The 16,635-nt window shown below is 43.3% G+C and overlaps 1 protein-coding gene across 2 annotated transcripts in view; it reads left to right on the top strand.

The window, feature by feature from the left end:
- Positions 1–3,554: 3,554 nt before the first annotated feature.
- LOC126457872 (serine incorporator 1) overlaps positions 3,555–16,635 on the top strand; it is a 112,725-nt gene continuing 99,644 nt past the window's right edge. Inside the window, exons 1-3 of one of the 2 annotated variants that reach the window (XM_050094533.1) lie at positions 3,555–3,789; positions 4,901–5,065; positions 13,389–13,561. In XM_050094533.1, the coding sequence (XP_049950490.1) occupies positions 3,754–3,789; positions 4,901–5,065; positions 13,389–13,561 (374 nt within the window). In that variant the 5' untranslated portion in view covers positions 3,555–3,753. The remainder of the gene's footprint in view (positions 3,790–4,900; positions 5,066–13,388; positions 13,562–16,635) is intronic. The other variant, XM_050094535.1, reaches the window with a different exon arrangement.

Consider the following 16,635-nt stretch of genomic DNA (forward strand, 5'->3'; position numbering starts at 1 on the left):
ACAGACTATTAACCGTTCAACAACGGTTCCTGAGCAACTTTGATCAAAAATTTTAGTACAGTGAGTGTCCAGTGAAGTAGGTTAGTAAAGAAATTTAACGAGCATATTGTATAGTGATGTGTCTGTTTTGAATTGTCTTCTCCCGATTTCCCGAGCTAAACAGTGGAAATGAACACCCTGTTTTCGCAAAGGATTACGGTAGCTTGACCATAGAGACATCTATCGTGCTGCTCCACATTTTGTAGCCCTACACTATAATCCATAGTTAATACATATGTTCTATGCCCACTTAGTTCACTCCTGGCCTCGGCTCAGCTACGTGACCGAATAGAGATGTATCTTTAGTCGGACTTGGCTAGGCCAGAAATGACATCATGACTCTCGGCCAATGAGGGACGAGACTTTTCTGTACGTAAACACTTTCCGTATCGCAGCTCAGTAGCTAGCACAGTCTAACATAACAGTCGTGACACTCACTGCTGTAAAAGTTGTTACTGTTTGACAGCTGGAGCAACACTAGTGCCTCAAGTGGCGAGAGAGGAGAACATCAGGTGCATTGTAAGCGTAGTGTTTGTTTTGCATACCTTCTGCACGTGATATACAAAATATTTGATTTTTTTTTGCCTCCAAGGGTTCGCGTAATATCGGAAGACATAGGGTTTTTTTTTAAAAAAATGATTCTAAAATAAGCGCAAGTAGGGGTAAAAATCGTGAATGCAGTGGCAAGTTACAACATATTCGGGAAGAAACACTTGTGACGTTGGACAGAAATGCAGCTTACCACGTTGATATCAACGAAATATAAACATATAAATTCACATGTTAGAAGCACAGATATGTACCTCTATGTGCAAAAAGGATCGATGCTTCATTTGCTTTCAGTGGGAGAAATATACTGTGAGTATAAATCCCAAGTCCTCAAAGCCAATAACACTATCAGAAGTGCTATCATATGTTAAATTTGCCATTAGAGACTTTTCATCGAATTACATATGCGCTTCCTTATCAGTCTCGGAGAAATGTTGTACTTTGTGCTTTAAAGCGTAGAACATATTTTCACTTATCCCACATTTTATTTCTATGCCTTCCACATACCTCTGTAATGCACACACTATTGGAAAACATAAAACATTCTGACCAAACCTATATGCCTGAGTGCTGTCATATAACAAACTTAGCGCAAACAGCTTATTTTCGTCTTTTCATCTTGCAGATAGCATGCTTATCTGGCATAACAACAAGTCAAGAGCATCATCTTTTAAATATCGGGATCCTACAGTCTTCAAATTTTGTTTGTCCTTCTTCACTTGATTCTTCTGATACAGGTTCTGTTGCGTCTATACTCAAAATGATAGGCGCTTTCCTTGTCCCGTAGTTGTTTTGCATGAAGTCTAGTGATCTGCACATTTTGATACTTCAGGCGCTTTTTCTAGACATGAATAACTTCACTTAATTTTTACCACTTCATTGTCAAAACAGGGCTGTGTTGACGATTAAGGTGGATCTGGCATTGATATATGGAGAGTTGAACTGGCTACTTCTGTGCCATAGGAGTTTTTTACAGCTTTAGACGGGTTGTCGAACCTTTGTCGCAGCTTCCTCTCATCGTCAGTTGAGATGGTTATTTCGGGATGTCAAACATTGTGGTTACTGCATTCCATACGAGTTTATTATTTTCTGCATTCATGAACTGGTCTTGTTCGACATGTAGTGAACAAAACTTAACATTATTTTAAAGGTAAGCAGGGTCTTTCTTCATAAGATCTTATCGTCTGTTGTGCACTGGCCATTTTCTACTACTAAAATGAAACATTAATAATTAATATACATGTAGTTTTCAAGTGAATCTTGAGGATACAGTTCAGTAACATGATAGTATATACCTTTCAGGGTCCTTAAGAAACCTAAAAAAGGACATGTAGTATCTTCTCCTTGTTGTTTCTGCCACTCTACGTTCAAGTTTGTAAAAACCATTGTACAAAGCAAAATAAAAACTACTATTTGCTTTCGCGATCCCGCCGAGCTCAACAGTTTTACTTACTGGCCGCTTGGCATCAGGCGACGAAATGGAGGCGAAGTGTCGCGACTGTGGTAAGCCCGGTCCACACGCAACGATCTGTCTGCGCAGACATCGGCGCAGATGTCTGTACATGCAAAAGATCGCTGCAAATGTGGTGTGTTCACACGACACAAACCCCAATCTACTACTCGCCCGCCATCTGTCGGTGTAGAAAAGAAACATCAGCGACTACGCTCCCCGTAAACGTCAAAAATTTAATTCAGTTATTTTGAAATATAGAAATGGACGAAGTTCTGTTGTGGTCTGTGTTCGCAAATTGTGTTGCAAAAAAGCATTCAGACCAACCGTAGGAAACAGAGAAAGCGGTCAAATTGGTGTAGACAGTGGCTGCTAAAGCGAAAGTAGTTTTCTCACGTAAATTTGCGAGAGTTGCAGAGCGAACCTAACGACTGGCGAAATTATTTGCGGATGGATGTCGAAACTTATAATTATCTCTTAAAGCTTGTAACCCCTCATATGAGAAAAATACTTGTATGAGAAGTGCAATTTCTCCTCATGAACGGCTGGCGGTAACATTAAGATTCCTAGCAACAGGAAGGAGCTACAAGGATTTGGAATTTTCAACTGCAATATCGAAACAAGCGTTGAGTGAAATAATACCCAACACATGTGAAGCTATTTACGCTGTCTTGAAGGAAGAGTTCTTTTTATAACAGTAGTTAATTTTTTATTATGTTTTCACACAAATATATTCTTTTGAATAAACTTTTGATAAACGTATGTGAAATATATTGTTTTACATTACCTCGTGTTCCGTTTCCTCGCACATTGACACTCCAATTTCATCTTCAATTGTACTCCTGCTTGGTCTAGGCGTTTCTTGATCACTAAGAAAGCCAAGCAGATCAAAATACCATAACGTTGGCTGGTATACTTGATTTACTCCTACACCAGATCTTCTAGATTTCTGAACTTTGGATAACTCTTTTCGGTAAACAGTTCGCAACGAATTTTTTTTATTACAGTTCCTCTGTTTGCGAGGCGTCAACTGTCAAGTATGGCATTGTATGCTGCTGTCTTTTTGCCTCGGTCACTACATTCTTTACTTTTAATCTTCCACAAACATGGGTGGTTTCTGTATATTTCAATGAATTCACTTACAAACTCTCGAGAACACTGACGAGTATCAGCCATTTTAAAGCCCTGTGCGCACAAATACAAACACTAGACTGAGCAAACAGCTGTTTCGCGCCAGATTTGCGGCGATCTCCTGTCCACACGCTCCAACTTGTCTGCGCAGATGTGGTTTGAACCCACAGATTTGAGAGGTTTCGCTCAAACCTCCAACTTCCAGGTTTGCACACACCTCAGGTTGGTGCAAATCTTCTGTCCTCACGCAACGATCTGTCTGCGCAGATGTGATGTGCGCAGACATTTGCGCAGACAGATCGTTGCGTGTGGACGGGCCTGTAGCTAGTCTCTCCCTATAAGCACGTAATGTCTTTGGATGGTATTCAATATACTCATTGACTAAAATGTGTTGGTGGGGTATCTTTTTGACAGTGTAGTTAAGTCATAATGTGGGATGCGTAGTGGGGAAATTTTCTGTCACACTCGTAAGGAAGTGCATGAAAATACCATCAGTGTTGAAACATCTCGTTTCTTTACGTCTACTAGACCAACTACAAGAAAAAGATAATTACTAAAAATCATAAGAATTAAAGTCCTTCATCATGGGAGCAGTTTTTGGTCTCCTGTCAGTAGGCCAGGTAATAGCTGTCAGTTACATAATGCTTTGTGAAAATAAGTTGTCACGTCTTTGTTATTGATATAAGGTGCAAGAGCCTACATCATTGTTATCAACAAATATTGATGAGATTCTTTTTGAAAGAGAAATTGTCCTACTAATTTCATGAAGCTTCAGCATACACCTATGAGCGCATGTTTAGAATATGTTTGTAACTGATTAATGAATCCTTTTCATAGTCCTATGCATTTGAAAATCGACGACAGGCAAACGAGGTAAATAACATCAGAAATCTCTTGCATCACTTAGTTTATTCTGTATGTTTAAGAAGGGGCTGTTATCACGCCGTGAACATACGCAAATATAACATATTCTATTATTTTTTTTAAAAAAATTAAAGAGCATTGTGAGTTTCTATTTAAATACCATAGTTTTCTTGACGTGGTTTAGGCGTGTGGTGTAAGCAGTTTTTCTTATGATATTTCATGAAGACGAAATGACATTGTAGGCTATATTGAATCATCAATACAACCAAGACATTTGCCGCCATCAGAATAGCAATTATAAACAAAGTATCGAAATGCATTATTCGCCAATAACCCTCCATATCACGAAATGTACTTAACCTCGTAACAGGTTGTTCCTTAGCTCTGCAAACTCATAATCGAACTGTCATTTACCATCCAACCTTGATCTCTTGTTAGTCTGGTTGCTTGGTTGATTTGCGGGAGGGAGGTCATCGGTGCCATCGGATTAGGGAAGGATGAAGAAGGAAGCCAGCCGTCCCCTTTCAAGGGAATCATCCCGGCTTTTGTCTGAAACAATTGAGGGAAATCACGGAAAGCCCAAATCGGGATGGATGGACTCGGGTTTGAACCATCGCCGTCCTGAATGGGAGTCCAGTGTGCTAACCACTGCGCCACCCTGCTCAGTTTGTTACTCTGTAAAAATTATATAGGAGCAAGATAGATTTTGCCAGTGTCTCTTTGGGCACTTGTTGCACTAGTCCCCACTGTTGTCACATGCCACAGAATCATTGTCACAGTTCACTGCCATTATAGTACTGCTGAGTTCAAAACATATTTTTGTTTTCTGAGTGGGCCTAATACTACTAAGTGTAATGTCTGTTACAGTTGGCTTGCTGTTGTACAAGTGCAGCCTGTTCCTTATGCTGTGCAGCTTGTCCCTCATGTCGTAACTCAACATCAACACGCATCATGTATGCCATTATGTTGTTGTTGGGTACCATAGCTGCATGCATAACGCTCTCTCCAGGTCTACAGAAAGAACTTGAAAAGGTGAGTAGATCAATACTGAATTGTACGTAACCATTCTTTTTTTTTCTCTGTGATGTGTTCTGGTCTTATTGGCCTGTAACAGTATAGATTTACTGGTTTACTACACTAGTCTCTTTATGTCCAGAAGTCTTGAAAAAAGGCCATGACAGTGACTTGTGTGCAGTGCTTGTACAGTTTCTGGTAATAAGTTGTAGTGTCTCCCTAAGGTGGTGCTAAAATGGTTTACACACACAATAAGGCAGGTGGTGGAGTGATGTATATTGGTGTGGGGCAGTGCACCATCTGACATTCCATCCATGTGTAACTGTGTCTGCTTTGGGGTGCTTGTAGAACATTTAGTGGTGATTTTCAGTTAGTTCAGGTAATTTGAAGCTATTTAGCCACTATACTCTTCACTATAGATGGCATAACACAAATATTACAAGCATTAGCTTGACAAACTGTGACGGTTGTGTGTCCCCATGAATTTATGTAGCAACAGTCGGAGGCAGAAGCAGTGACCCAATGTGATGCTTCCTCTGGCACTGCCATTTGCCATTCTAGGCAGTGGCTTTAAAGTTTGATGTGGGACAAAGACAAGAGATTTATTTATTTATTTTAAAGTTCCGTGGATTCTCAGAGTGTGTGGCTGTAGGAAGTAGAATATTTCAGATTATTACAGTAATATCATCATTCAGATGGTTACAGTCTAAATCATATGTAATCGGGTACATGAAAAGTGAGGTCCTGAGTGAGCAGATAATTGTAGTAGTAATAGCCACACAAATTATAAGGCTTGTACTCATATTTATATGTTAAACATTGTCAATAATCAAGTTACCAGTTGCCAAATGCTTGAAATTAAATACAGTTCACAAAGTGTTGCACATATTCATAAAATTCGTGTAAAGAATAGAAAGGGCTGTCCAAAAGATAGTTTTAAGTGTTTTCTGAATTTAGTGAGATCTTCAGTGACCAATTTGATATGAACCTAGTTCATTGTGTACCTTTATGCTTCACCAACATGCTCCTTTCTGTACAAAGCTGTGATTTTTATATCTTTATGAAGATCATGGGTACTTGCTGTACAATAATCATGATATGCACTGTTCATTTTGTAAAGTGTACTGTTCTTGTTCACAAAACATGATGGAAAAATGTACTGACCTGCCATGGTGAGGTTCCTCAGCTGTTCAAGAGCATATTAGGGTGGACTCTAATCATAATTCTGATATGCTCTTCTATGCTGTACAGACTTTATTTGCTTGTGACAGGTTTCCTCTGAATATTATCCAAAATCTATCAAGTGACTAGAAATATCCAGGGTCATGCAGCTTTGTTTCTTTCAAAGTAACGAACAGGTATGAAATTGAGTGAAAACCAAATGCCACGGAATTTTGCCTTGTACATAAGTTGAGGATATGAACTCATCAGTTAAGTTTGTTATCAATATGTAATCCCTGGAATTTCGAAGACTCAGTTCTCAATATTTCTTTGTCATCACATTTTATTTCAGCATCTTCGTGCGATGTGCTGCGTGAAACTGAATTACCTTAGTGTTGTTAACATTCTGGGGCAAACCATTTAAACCAAGCCAGTCTAGAGCTTCATTGAATACAGTAGTTGTAGTTTCTCTAGCGTGCAGTTTTGTTCTTTATAAGATGTTATGCAGGTCATAGATAAAAATGATGAATAGTAAGGGGCCAAGCATGGAGCCATGCAGTACCTCACATTCCACTGTACTCCAGGCAGAGCAGGCAGGTACCACTGCAAAATTTTTGTACACTGCCTTCTGTGTTCTGTCATATAATCATGTCTTGAAGCACATCCTTACATTACTATTTAAGCTATAGCGTTCAGCTTTCCTTAGTAAAATTTTGTTATCTACAGAGCTGAATGCTTTACATAGAGCTTGTAAGATTCTGACTGGTGATATTTTATTGTTTGTGAGTTTGAGGGGGTGGTTAACAAGAGATAATTGCCTCTTCAGATGAAATAACGATATAGAATGCAAACTGATACCCTCTGCGTGTCTGGGTTTAGAATAGGCCTGAGGTATTCCTGCCTATCGTAAGAGGTGACTAAAAGAAGTCTCACATGTTTTGGCCTTTGTGATGGTCCTCTGTAGGATGTGACATCCATTTTTCAAAATTTTCCCAAAGAGCGTACCAATTGAGGAAGGGCTCCTTACATGTTGCATAGTGTCAATCATGTGCTGAGACCTCTTGCACCCTTAGTCAATGTGGATCTGCACTTGTGCTCATTCTCCAGCTGTTGGGTGAGGTCACCCTCCTGGGTGTGTTTTCTTCCATCCTCCATGCAGTATCGCTTTCTGCGATCTCGACGATAATGGACTTCTTGGCTCGTTTGCACGTGATATCCAGCACAGTAGCCAGTCCATTACGGGGGGGGCCTCATGTACCTTGCTCATGTACCCTGTTGGTTGTAGCCCCCAGGCCACACAGGGATCATTCGGCTGATGCCTGCACCTTTAACTCCCAACGTCTGCCAAGGAGTAGATGCCTGTCATCCTGGGGCATTGGGCCTCTTGGCAATGCCCATCTTGCCAGGTGGTCTTTTCTGCGGCTGGATGGCACCTGTAGGGTGGGGCCCTGATCAGAGTGGGTGGCATCAGGGCGGATGACACACTGTGAAGCGTAGTGCGTCATCTCTTGCTGGTGGTCAAACATCAGCAGTCTCTAAGTGGTCAAGGTCTAACTTCAGTGCTAAGAAATAAAACCCCAAATCATCATCAACCCCCCCCCCCCCCCTCTGGCCAAACCATTGGAGGAATGCCAGGCTAAGGATGGCAGTGAAGTCTACTCACCCCGGTACCTTGTATGTACGAGAGTTGATGGGGTACCTTTCTTGTCAATGAAACCTCTGTTTTTTGTCGAGAATTTAGAGGACAAGTTTGGGGAGGTGGAGGGTTTGTCCAAAATGCAGTCAGGGTCGGTCTTGATCAAAACAGCATCCTTTGCCCAGTCACGGGCGCTACTCACCTGTGACAAGCTAGGGGTTGTTTCTGTTTCCATCATGCCCCATAAGAGCTTAAATATGGTCCAGTGTATCATATTTCACAGGGACCTTCTTTTGCAGTCTGACAGTGAGCTGTGCACCAATTTAGAGCGGTGAGGTGTCCGTTTCGTCTGGTAAGTCCATTGGGGTTAAAGGGATAATCAGGTTGCCACCGGTGCCTTCATCTTGGCCTTCGAGGGTGACACATTACCCGAGAAAGGCAAGGTGATGGTCTGCCGCTGTGACATAAAGCCATATATCCCTCCCCCAATGCGGTGGTTTGAGTGCTGGAAGTTCGGCTATATGTCTTCCCACTGTACTTCCAGTGTCACCTGTTGGGACTGTGAACATCCTTCACATCCCAGTACTCGCTGTGCCGTGCCTCCCATAGGTGTCAGCTGCGGAGAGCACCATTTGCCGTGCTCGCCAGACTACAGGATTCTCCAGAAAGAAAGAAAAATAATGGAATAAAAGACCATGGACTGACTGACCTACACTGAGGCTAAGAGAAAGTAGGAGAGGATACATCCTCTGCATATGACATCAACCTACGCTGCCACGAAGACAATGGTTCTACAATCTTCCATTCCGCCACGAGCAGTTGGCTCTGAGCTGTCATGCTCCACACCTGCCCTCTTGATGGTGGGGGGCACTTTCCTCCCTGTTGCTCCTGCACAACCTACTTAAGGAGCAACCCCCCCCCCCCCTCCCCCCCCAACATTGGCAATGTCAGTCCCCACTTCTTAGTCGAAGAAATGTAAGTCTTCTTCAGCTCCTCTCACTAGGAAGGGACCCATTGAGTCACTCACTTCCAAGGTCCCTACCAGTGGCAAAGCTGATACCCACCAGTGGTTGAAGCAACCACACGTAGCTGGGCGTAGGGCTTCATGGTCCTCCTCAGTCCCTGAGACTGAATCAATGAAGCCCTCCCAGCTGGACAAACCTAAGGAGCAGCGAGAAAAACCTAAAAAGAAGAAGAAGAAGAAGAACTAAGGCACTGCGGTGGCATCCACACCACCACCACTACCTACAAGCTCTTGTGTCTGAGGATGAGGTGGAGATTCTGGCGTCCTCTGAGGACCTAAATCTCGCTGGGCCCTCAGGCACAAAGGATGTCGATCACACAGGTACTCAACTGGTGGCAGCAGGTGACCCTCAGGCGTAGACTACCTCATTGAATGTTTCGTGCCTTCCCAGTCTCATGATCATGTAATCCTCCAGTGGAATTTTGGTGGTTTTTTCCACCACCTGGCTGAGCTGCGGCAACTGTTAAACTTTACACCAGCTTTCTGCATTTCCTTCCAGGAAACTTGGTTCCCACCAATGCGGACCAGTGCCCTCCGCGGCTGTAAGGGGTACTACAGGAACAGCAGTGACTATAATCAAGTGCCGAGTAGAGTTTGCGTCTGTCCTGAACTCAGTATGTAGTGAACCTGTGCCCCCTCAAACCCCTCTTGAAGCTCTGGCTGTCAGGATAAGGACAATGCAGGAAATAACTGTCTGCAATGTATGTCTTCCTCCAGATGGTGCAGTACTCCTGAACGTATTGGCTGCACTGATTGATCAACTCCTTAAACCTGTCCTACTTTGGGAGATATTAACGCTCATAACCCCTTGTGTGGTGGTGCAATGCTTACTGACTGAGGGAGAGAGGTCGAAAATTTACTGTCACAACTCGACCTCTTCTTAAGTACAGGTGCCGCCACACATTTCAATGTGGCACATGGCACATATTCAGCCATTGATATCTCGGTTTGCAGTCCTGGCCTTCTCCCATCTATCCACTGGAGAGCACATGATGACCTGTATGGTAGTGATCAGTTCCCCATCTTCCTGTCACTCCCCTGGCATCATGCCCACAGATGCCTACCCAGATGGGCTTTAAGGCAGACTGGGAAGCCTTCATCTATGCTGTCACTGCTGAATCTCCCCCACGTGGTGCCATCAATGTTGTCATTGAGCGGGTCACTACAATGATTGTTTCTGCAGTGGAAAACACGATCCCTCATTCTTTGTGGTGTCCCCAGTGAAAGACAGTCCCTCGGTGGTCACTGGAAGTCACCGAAGAAATTAGAGCATCAGCGCATTCTACAGCAACATAAGCAACATGGCATTAACATCAATGGTGTGTTATCTGCCGACGCAATCGTGATTGCCGAGCACTTAGCTGAGCACTATGTGCGGGCCTCTGTGTTGGAGAACTAGCGCCCCCCCCCCATCCTTTTGCACTCTCAAACGGTGGATGGAAAGGAAATTCCTCTCATTCACTACATGCCACAGTGAACCCTATAATGTTCCGTTTACAGAGTGGAAGCTCCTCAGCACATTTGCACGTTTCCCCGACACAGCTCCTCAGCCGGTTCGGATCCACAGTCAGATGATTAAACATCTCTTGTCTGACTACAAGTGACATCTTCTCGTAATCTTCAACCAGATCTGGTGTGATGGCGTCTTTCCATCGCAGTGGTGGGAGAGCACCATCATTCTGGTGCTCAATCAGTCAAAACCCACTTGATGTGGATAGCTACCAGCCCATCAGCTTCACCAACTTTTATTGTAAGGTGCTGGAATGTATGGTGTGTCGGCAGTTTGGTTGGGTCATGGAGTCCCGTGGCCTACTGGCTCCATGTCAGGGCGGCATCTGCCAGGGTCGCTCTACTGCTGATAATGTTGGGTCCCTCGAGTCTGCCATCCCAACAGCCTTTTCCAGATGCCAACATCTGGTTGCTGTCTTTTTTGACTTACGTAAAGCATACGACATGACGTGGTGACATCATATCCTTGCCACATTGAATGAGTGGGGTATCTGGGCCTGCTTCCAATTTTTTTTTCCAAAACCTCCTGCTGCTCTTTACATTCCATGTCCAAGTCAGTGTCTCCCATAGTTCCCCCTGTATTCAGGAGAACGGCATTCTGCAGGGCTCCGTATTGGGCGAATCTTTTTTAGTGGCTATTATCGGTCTAGCAGTGGCTGTAGGGCTGACGCTCTCACCTTCTCTGTATGGGATACCTTCTGCATTTCTTACTACTTCACCAGTACTGGTGCTGCTCAGCGGCGCCTACAGGTAGCCATTCACAAGGCGCAGTCATGGGCTGTAACCCAAGGCTTACCAGTTTTCAGCCACAAAGTCGTGTGTCATGCATTTCTGTTGGCGTCAACCGTTCATCCAGAACCAGAACTCACTGTATTGGAGACATTGATTCTTAGGACTGGTTTTCAATCTCTGATTGACTTGGCTATCTCACCTTCTTCAGGTTAAGCGGAAGTGCTTGTGGTATCTCAATGCCCTCCGCTGCCTGAGCAACACCAACTGGGGGTGCAGATTGCTCTACGCTGCTGCAGCTCTACAGACAGAGCCATTGTTCAATCCTGTCTTGACTATGAGAGTCTGGTTTACAGTTCGGCGGCGCCCTCAGCATTGCATTTACACAGTCCAGTGCACCACGGCCTTTGCCTATCGATGGGAGCTTTTAGAATGAGTCCGGTGACAGGTGTCCTGGTGGAGGCTGGAGTCACTCCATTAAAGGTTAGGCATGCACAACTGCTTGCCACTTAAGTTGCACACATTCGTAGTACTCCTGCGCATCCGAATTAGCGTCTCCTTTTCTCAACTACGGCGGTTCATCTCCCGCATCGGCGGCACAGGTCAGGGCTTAAGATTGTGATTCGTGTCTGTCCCTTCTCTCTGAACTGGAGTCCTTCCCCTTATCACCTCTCCTCGAGGTCCATTCACGTACACCTCCATGGTGTACACCTAGGCCGCAGATTCTTCTGGACCTATATCATGGCCCTAAGGACTGCATTAACCCTGCGGCTCTCCACTGTCACTTCCTCTCGATTCTCAACAAGTGCCGGAGCCATGAAGTTGTTTACACCGACAGCTCGATGGGTGATGGTCACGTAGGCTTTGCGTATGCCCGTGGAGGACATATTGAACAGCACTCCTTGCCAGATGGCTGCAGTGTTTTCACTGCAGAGCTGGCAGCCGTATCTAGTGCTCGTCCCCTGGGGAGTGATGTCTCCTGTGTACTGACTCGAGCAGCCTACAAGCTATTGACAAGTGCTACCCTTGTCATCCTTTGGTAGTCACCATCCAGGAATCCATCTATACCCTGGCATGGTCCCATCTTTCAGCGATGTTTGTATGGACACCAGGACACGTCGGAATCCCAGGCAACGAACTTGCTGACAGGCTGGCCAAATAGGCTCCGTGGAAACTGCTTCTGGTGATGGGCATCTCTGAAACTTACTTGCATTTTGTCTTACATGGCAGGGTTTTTCGGCTTTGGGAGACGGAATGGCAGGACAGTACGCACAACAAACTGTGGTCCTCTCGCAGGGAGTCTGTCGCCCTCTGCCAGCTCTTCGTTGGCCATATTTGGCTAACGCATGATTACCTCCTCCGTTGTGCCGACCCACCTCAGTGTCGCTGTGGCTCCCAAATGGTGGTCGTCCACCTCCTTCTGGACTGCCCACTTTCCGCTGCTCTGCAGCGGACTTTTTTTAACTTCCCCCACCTCCCTACCTTCGGTGTTGGGCGACAATGCCTCAACAGCAGCTTTAGTTTTAAGTTTTATTTGTGAGGGTGGGTTCTATCATTTGATTTAAGTTTTAGCGCATGTCCTTTGTCCCTCTGTGTCCTCCACCCTAGTGCTTTTAGGGTGGAGGTTTTAATGTGTTGCAGAATGGCTGGCTTCTCCTTTATTTTCTCATGGACAGCCAGCCATGGTAATCTGCTCTCTTGTATTGATCTCTTCATGTTTCTTGTGTCTCTGTGATTTTCTTGTCCGAGTTTGTCCATTTTAGTGTTTGTTGCCGTTCTGTCATTCTTGTGGTTTTCTGCTTTCTCCAGCTGGGTTTTGTATGTCTCGATTATTTTACCCCCACCCTTGTGGAATTATTTTAATTGGTATGAGGGACCAATGACCTAGCAGTTTGGTCTCTCCCTCCCCCCCACCCTCTTTTAAACCAACTGACCAACCCCCTGTCCCCCATGTAAGATTGGGCGAGATTCAGCTTGACACCCCACCCGATCCCCACCACATCCCCACTCCCTCCTCCCAAGCACCTCACATAATTAATGGGTGGACTCCTCTCCCAACTTGTTCCTCCTGAGAAACACTTAAATTGAAAACACAATCTAATTTTATGGTGCTGCTCATGAGGTAGTCAGAAAGTACATTTATTCAGATTTGCGGGTTTAAACATTGATTTGCCTGTAGCAGAAATGAGTGATAGTGTGTCACACATGAATTTGTATTGCATTAAATTCTATTTAGTACATTTAAGGCCTCTGATGCAAATCTGAAATTTTTCTGTTCTCAGGTTCCATTCTGTGGGAATAGTGGGATAATGCCTGATGTAAATTGTCAAAATGCAGTAGGTTATTTGGCTGTCTACAGGATATGTTTTGCACTTACATGCTTCTTTGCACTCATGGCTCTTATTATGATTGGTGTTAAGACGTCTAAAGATCCTCGTTCAGGAATTCATAATGGGTGAGTCACATTGCAGTAAAAGATTTCTGTGAATGTTAATGGAAAACTGTAAACATCTGAGGATAGAGAGCTCACTTGTAAAATACTAGCCTGTAAGATTATTTTTTAGACACCTGACCTGTTTGTTTTTGTGGCTTTTCATTTGTCTTTCCATTGTGTATGAAGTAATAAATGCTGTATGGTGTAAAACCAGTTCATACTCAAACATGCCCCAACTTAGCTTTTTGTGTGAACGGGTATTGTAATACATTTGACAGTATTCTGAGTTACTGTCGTTAATGAAATCTATCCAGTGGCTCAACAAACTAGTATCTAAGCATTATCCATTCTACTTTACTTAATAAGTCAGTGATCTTTTGTGCCTGGTTATGGGTTAGACTACTGAACAACTAATTTCTCTCTGTGAACAATATAATCCTGCTATGTTCTCCAAGGCTTTCAGTCTGGAAGCTTCAAGAGAATCGGATTGGTCATCCTCACCTGAGCAAAACTGCTTGTAAGTTGAAAATACAAAGATCAAATTTCCTTGTTTGAGCCTTCCTCAGAATACATTTTGCAAACTCAACCATATCATTTGTTGGTACAGTAAGAACTAGTTACTGTCCATATGCAAAAATGGGATGACTCACAAATCTGTGGCACAAATGGTGCTAAGTATCATAATGGACTGTCCATTGTGTTCTCGCTTCCTGTGCCCGGGTTCCCGGGTTTGATTTCTGGCGGGGTCAGGGATTTTCTCTGCCTCGTGATGGCTGGATGTTGTGTGATGTCCTTAGGTTAGTTAGGTTTAAGTAGTTCTAAGTTCTAGGGACTGATGACCATAGATGTTAAGTCCCATAGTGCTCAGAGCCAATTGAACCATTTGACTGTCCTTTGTGCACTACTAATGGATTGCTGGAAGATTTATATCAAGCTTGCACCAAATCAATTGTTTGGTTGGAAAAACTGAATATTGAAATTTAATTTTTCCTTTTGTTTGCTCTGTTAATGGTTTCTGTTTCTTATCATTGCTGTACCAGAGCTGTATACTTACAAGTAATTGTCCAATAGTATAATATAATAATAATACACAACAAAATAAATGAAAATACAACTATGGAAGAGTTACAACTACTGGTTTATGTAGGAGCACTCACTCCACTAAATATACACACTAGGCAGAGATCAGAACCAACTAACACACAGAAGAAACCCACAAAACCAGCATGGCAACACAGGCTACAGATCAGAATAGAAAAACTGAGAAAAGACAATCGGACAGCTAACACAATTTATAAGAAATGAAATATCAGACAAAAAACGAAAAAGGTTAGGTAAAATCTCACAACAAGAAGTGATAGAGCAATTAGATGAAAAGAAGCAGAAGTTACAAGCATTGGCCAAACGACTTAAAAGATACAAAAAAGTGAAAATAGAAGGAAGCAAAACCAAACATTCAACACAAACCAAAAGAAATTTTACCAGACAATAGATAACACACACATTAAAATAGACAATCCACCGAACATAACAGACATGGAACACTTGTGGAGCAACATGTGGTCAAACCTGATACAACATAAGACACGCACGGTGGATACAGGCAGAAACAGACTCATACAAGATGATACCACAAATTCCTGAAGTGATAATTTTGCAACATGAAGTCACCCGAGCAATTAATTCTACACACAATTGGAAAGCCCCTGGAAATGATAAAATAGCAAATTGCTGGCTAAAGAAGTTCACCTCAACACATTCACATCTAACTAAATTATTTAACATAATTGTTGGGTTCAAATTAATGATATGCATATAATAGAGGGAAACTTCCAGTGGCAAAAATATATCTAAAAACAAAGATGATGTGACTTACCAAAAGAAAGCACTGGCAGGTCGATAGACACACAAACATACACACAAAATTCAAGCTTTCGCAACCCACAGTTGCTTCATCAGGAAAGAGGGAAAGATAAAAGGATGTGGGTTTTAAGGGAGAGCGTAAGGAGTCATTCCAATCCTGGGAGCGGAAAGACTTATCTTAGGAGGAAAAAGGGACAGGTAGAGAGACACACACACACACACACACACACACACACACACACACACACACACACACACACACCCATCTGCACATATCTGCATATGTGCGGGCGGACGGACATGCGTGTGGGTACGAGTGCATACCACCCCCACCCCCCCCGCCCCTCCCCCTCAAAGGTAAGTCCCCCCGCTCCCGGGACCGGAACAACTCCCCACCCTCTCTATTTTCTCTTTCTGTTTTTGCCAGCAGTTTCACTTTGTATTCACCTTCTCCGTTTTACCGTAATCTACTATACAATTTTATCCCGTAATACGTAATCCACTTCCAAACCACAACCAAAAACTTTTTTCCCGCTTTCAACACTACCGCTGCTATAAAATCCACCGTTTCTAGTTCACAAACAGTTCCTTTCACCTATTAAACAGCCATTTCGGTTAGTTCTAATAACTTTCGCTTTATTTCCATTTCCGCTTTTCCCACATCACTGATCATTTTTAGCCGCTCCCCACAGGTTTTAACGTCATTATTTCTTCATCAGACAATTGTTAGCCTCATTTTGATAATTTGCCACCACAAAACCACTCCTTTTATACATTTACACATAGTTTTTTCGAAATTTTCCCGAATTTCTCCACCCTTTTACATGTTTTGGCGGCAACACAACCACCTAACCTTTATGCACATCGTTGTCTACCAACCCAAGTTCACCACAGGATCAACATAGCCCAGCTTTAACCAACACTTTTTCGCCTTTTTTCACACCAGATCTCCAGTTGCTTTCTAGTTCACCTTTATCTCTCCCCATATATTTTTATTTTCATTTTCATTTCAGCCTCATGTTACACTTTCCACCTTCTAATACCATGTCACCCTCACAACACCCCCACAACCCCATTAAGTTTTATTTACATTCCCTCCGCAAACATGCCTTCGCCCTAGCCAGATTACACTCCCATATTTTATTTTCTCAGGCTTTTCTGACATTTGGCATTACCCCCAAAGGCCTCACACTTAAAGTTCCCATCTCTGGCTGCAACCCTTCTTTCCATCA

The sequence above is a fragment of the Schistocerca serialis genome, chromosome 2 (genome assembly GCF_023864345.2).
Source record: "Schistocerca serialis cubense isolate TAMUIC-IGC-003099 chromosome 2, iqSchSeri2.2, whole genome shotgun sequence".
Lineage (NCBI taxonomy): Eukaryota > Metazoa > Arthropoda > Insecta > Orthoptera > Acrididae > Schistocerca > Schistocerca serialis.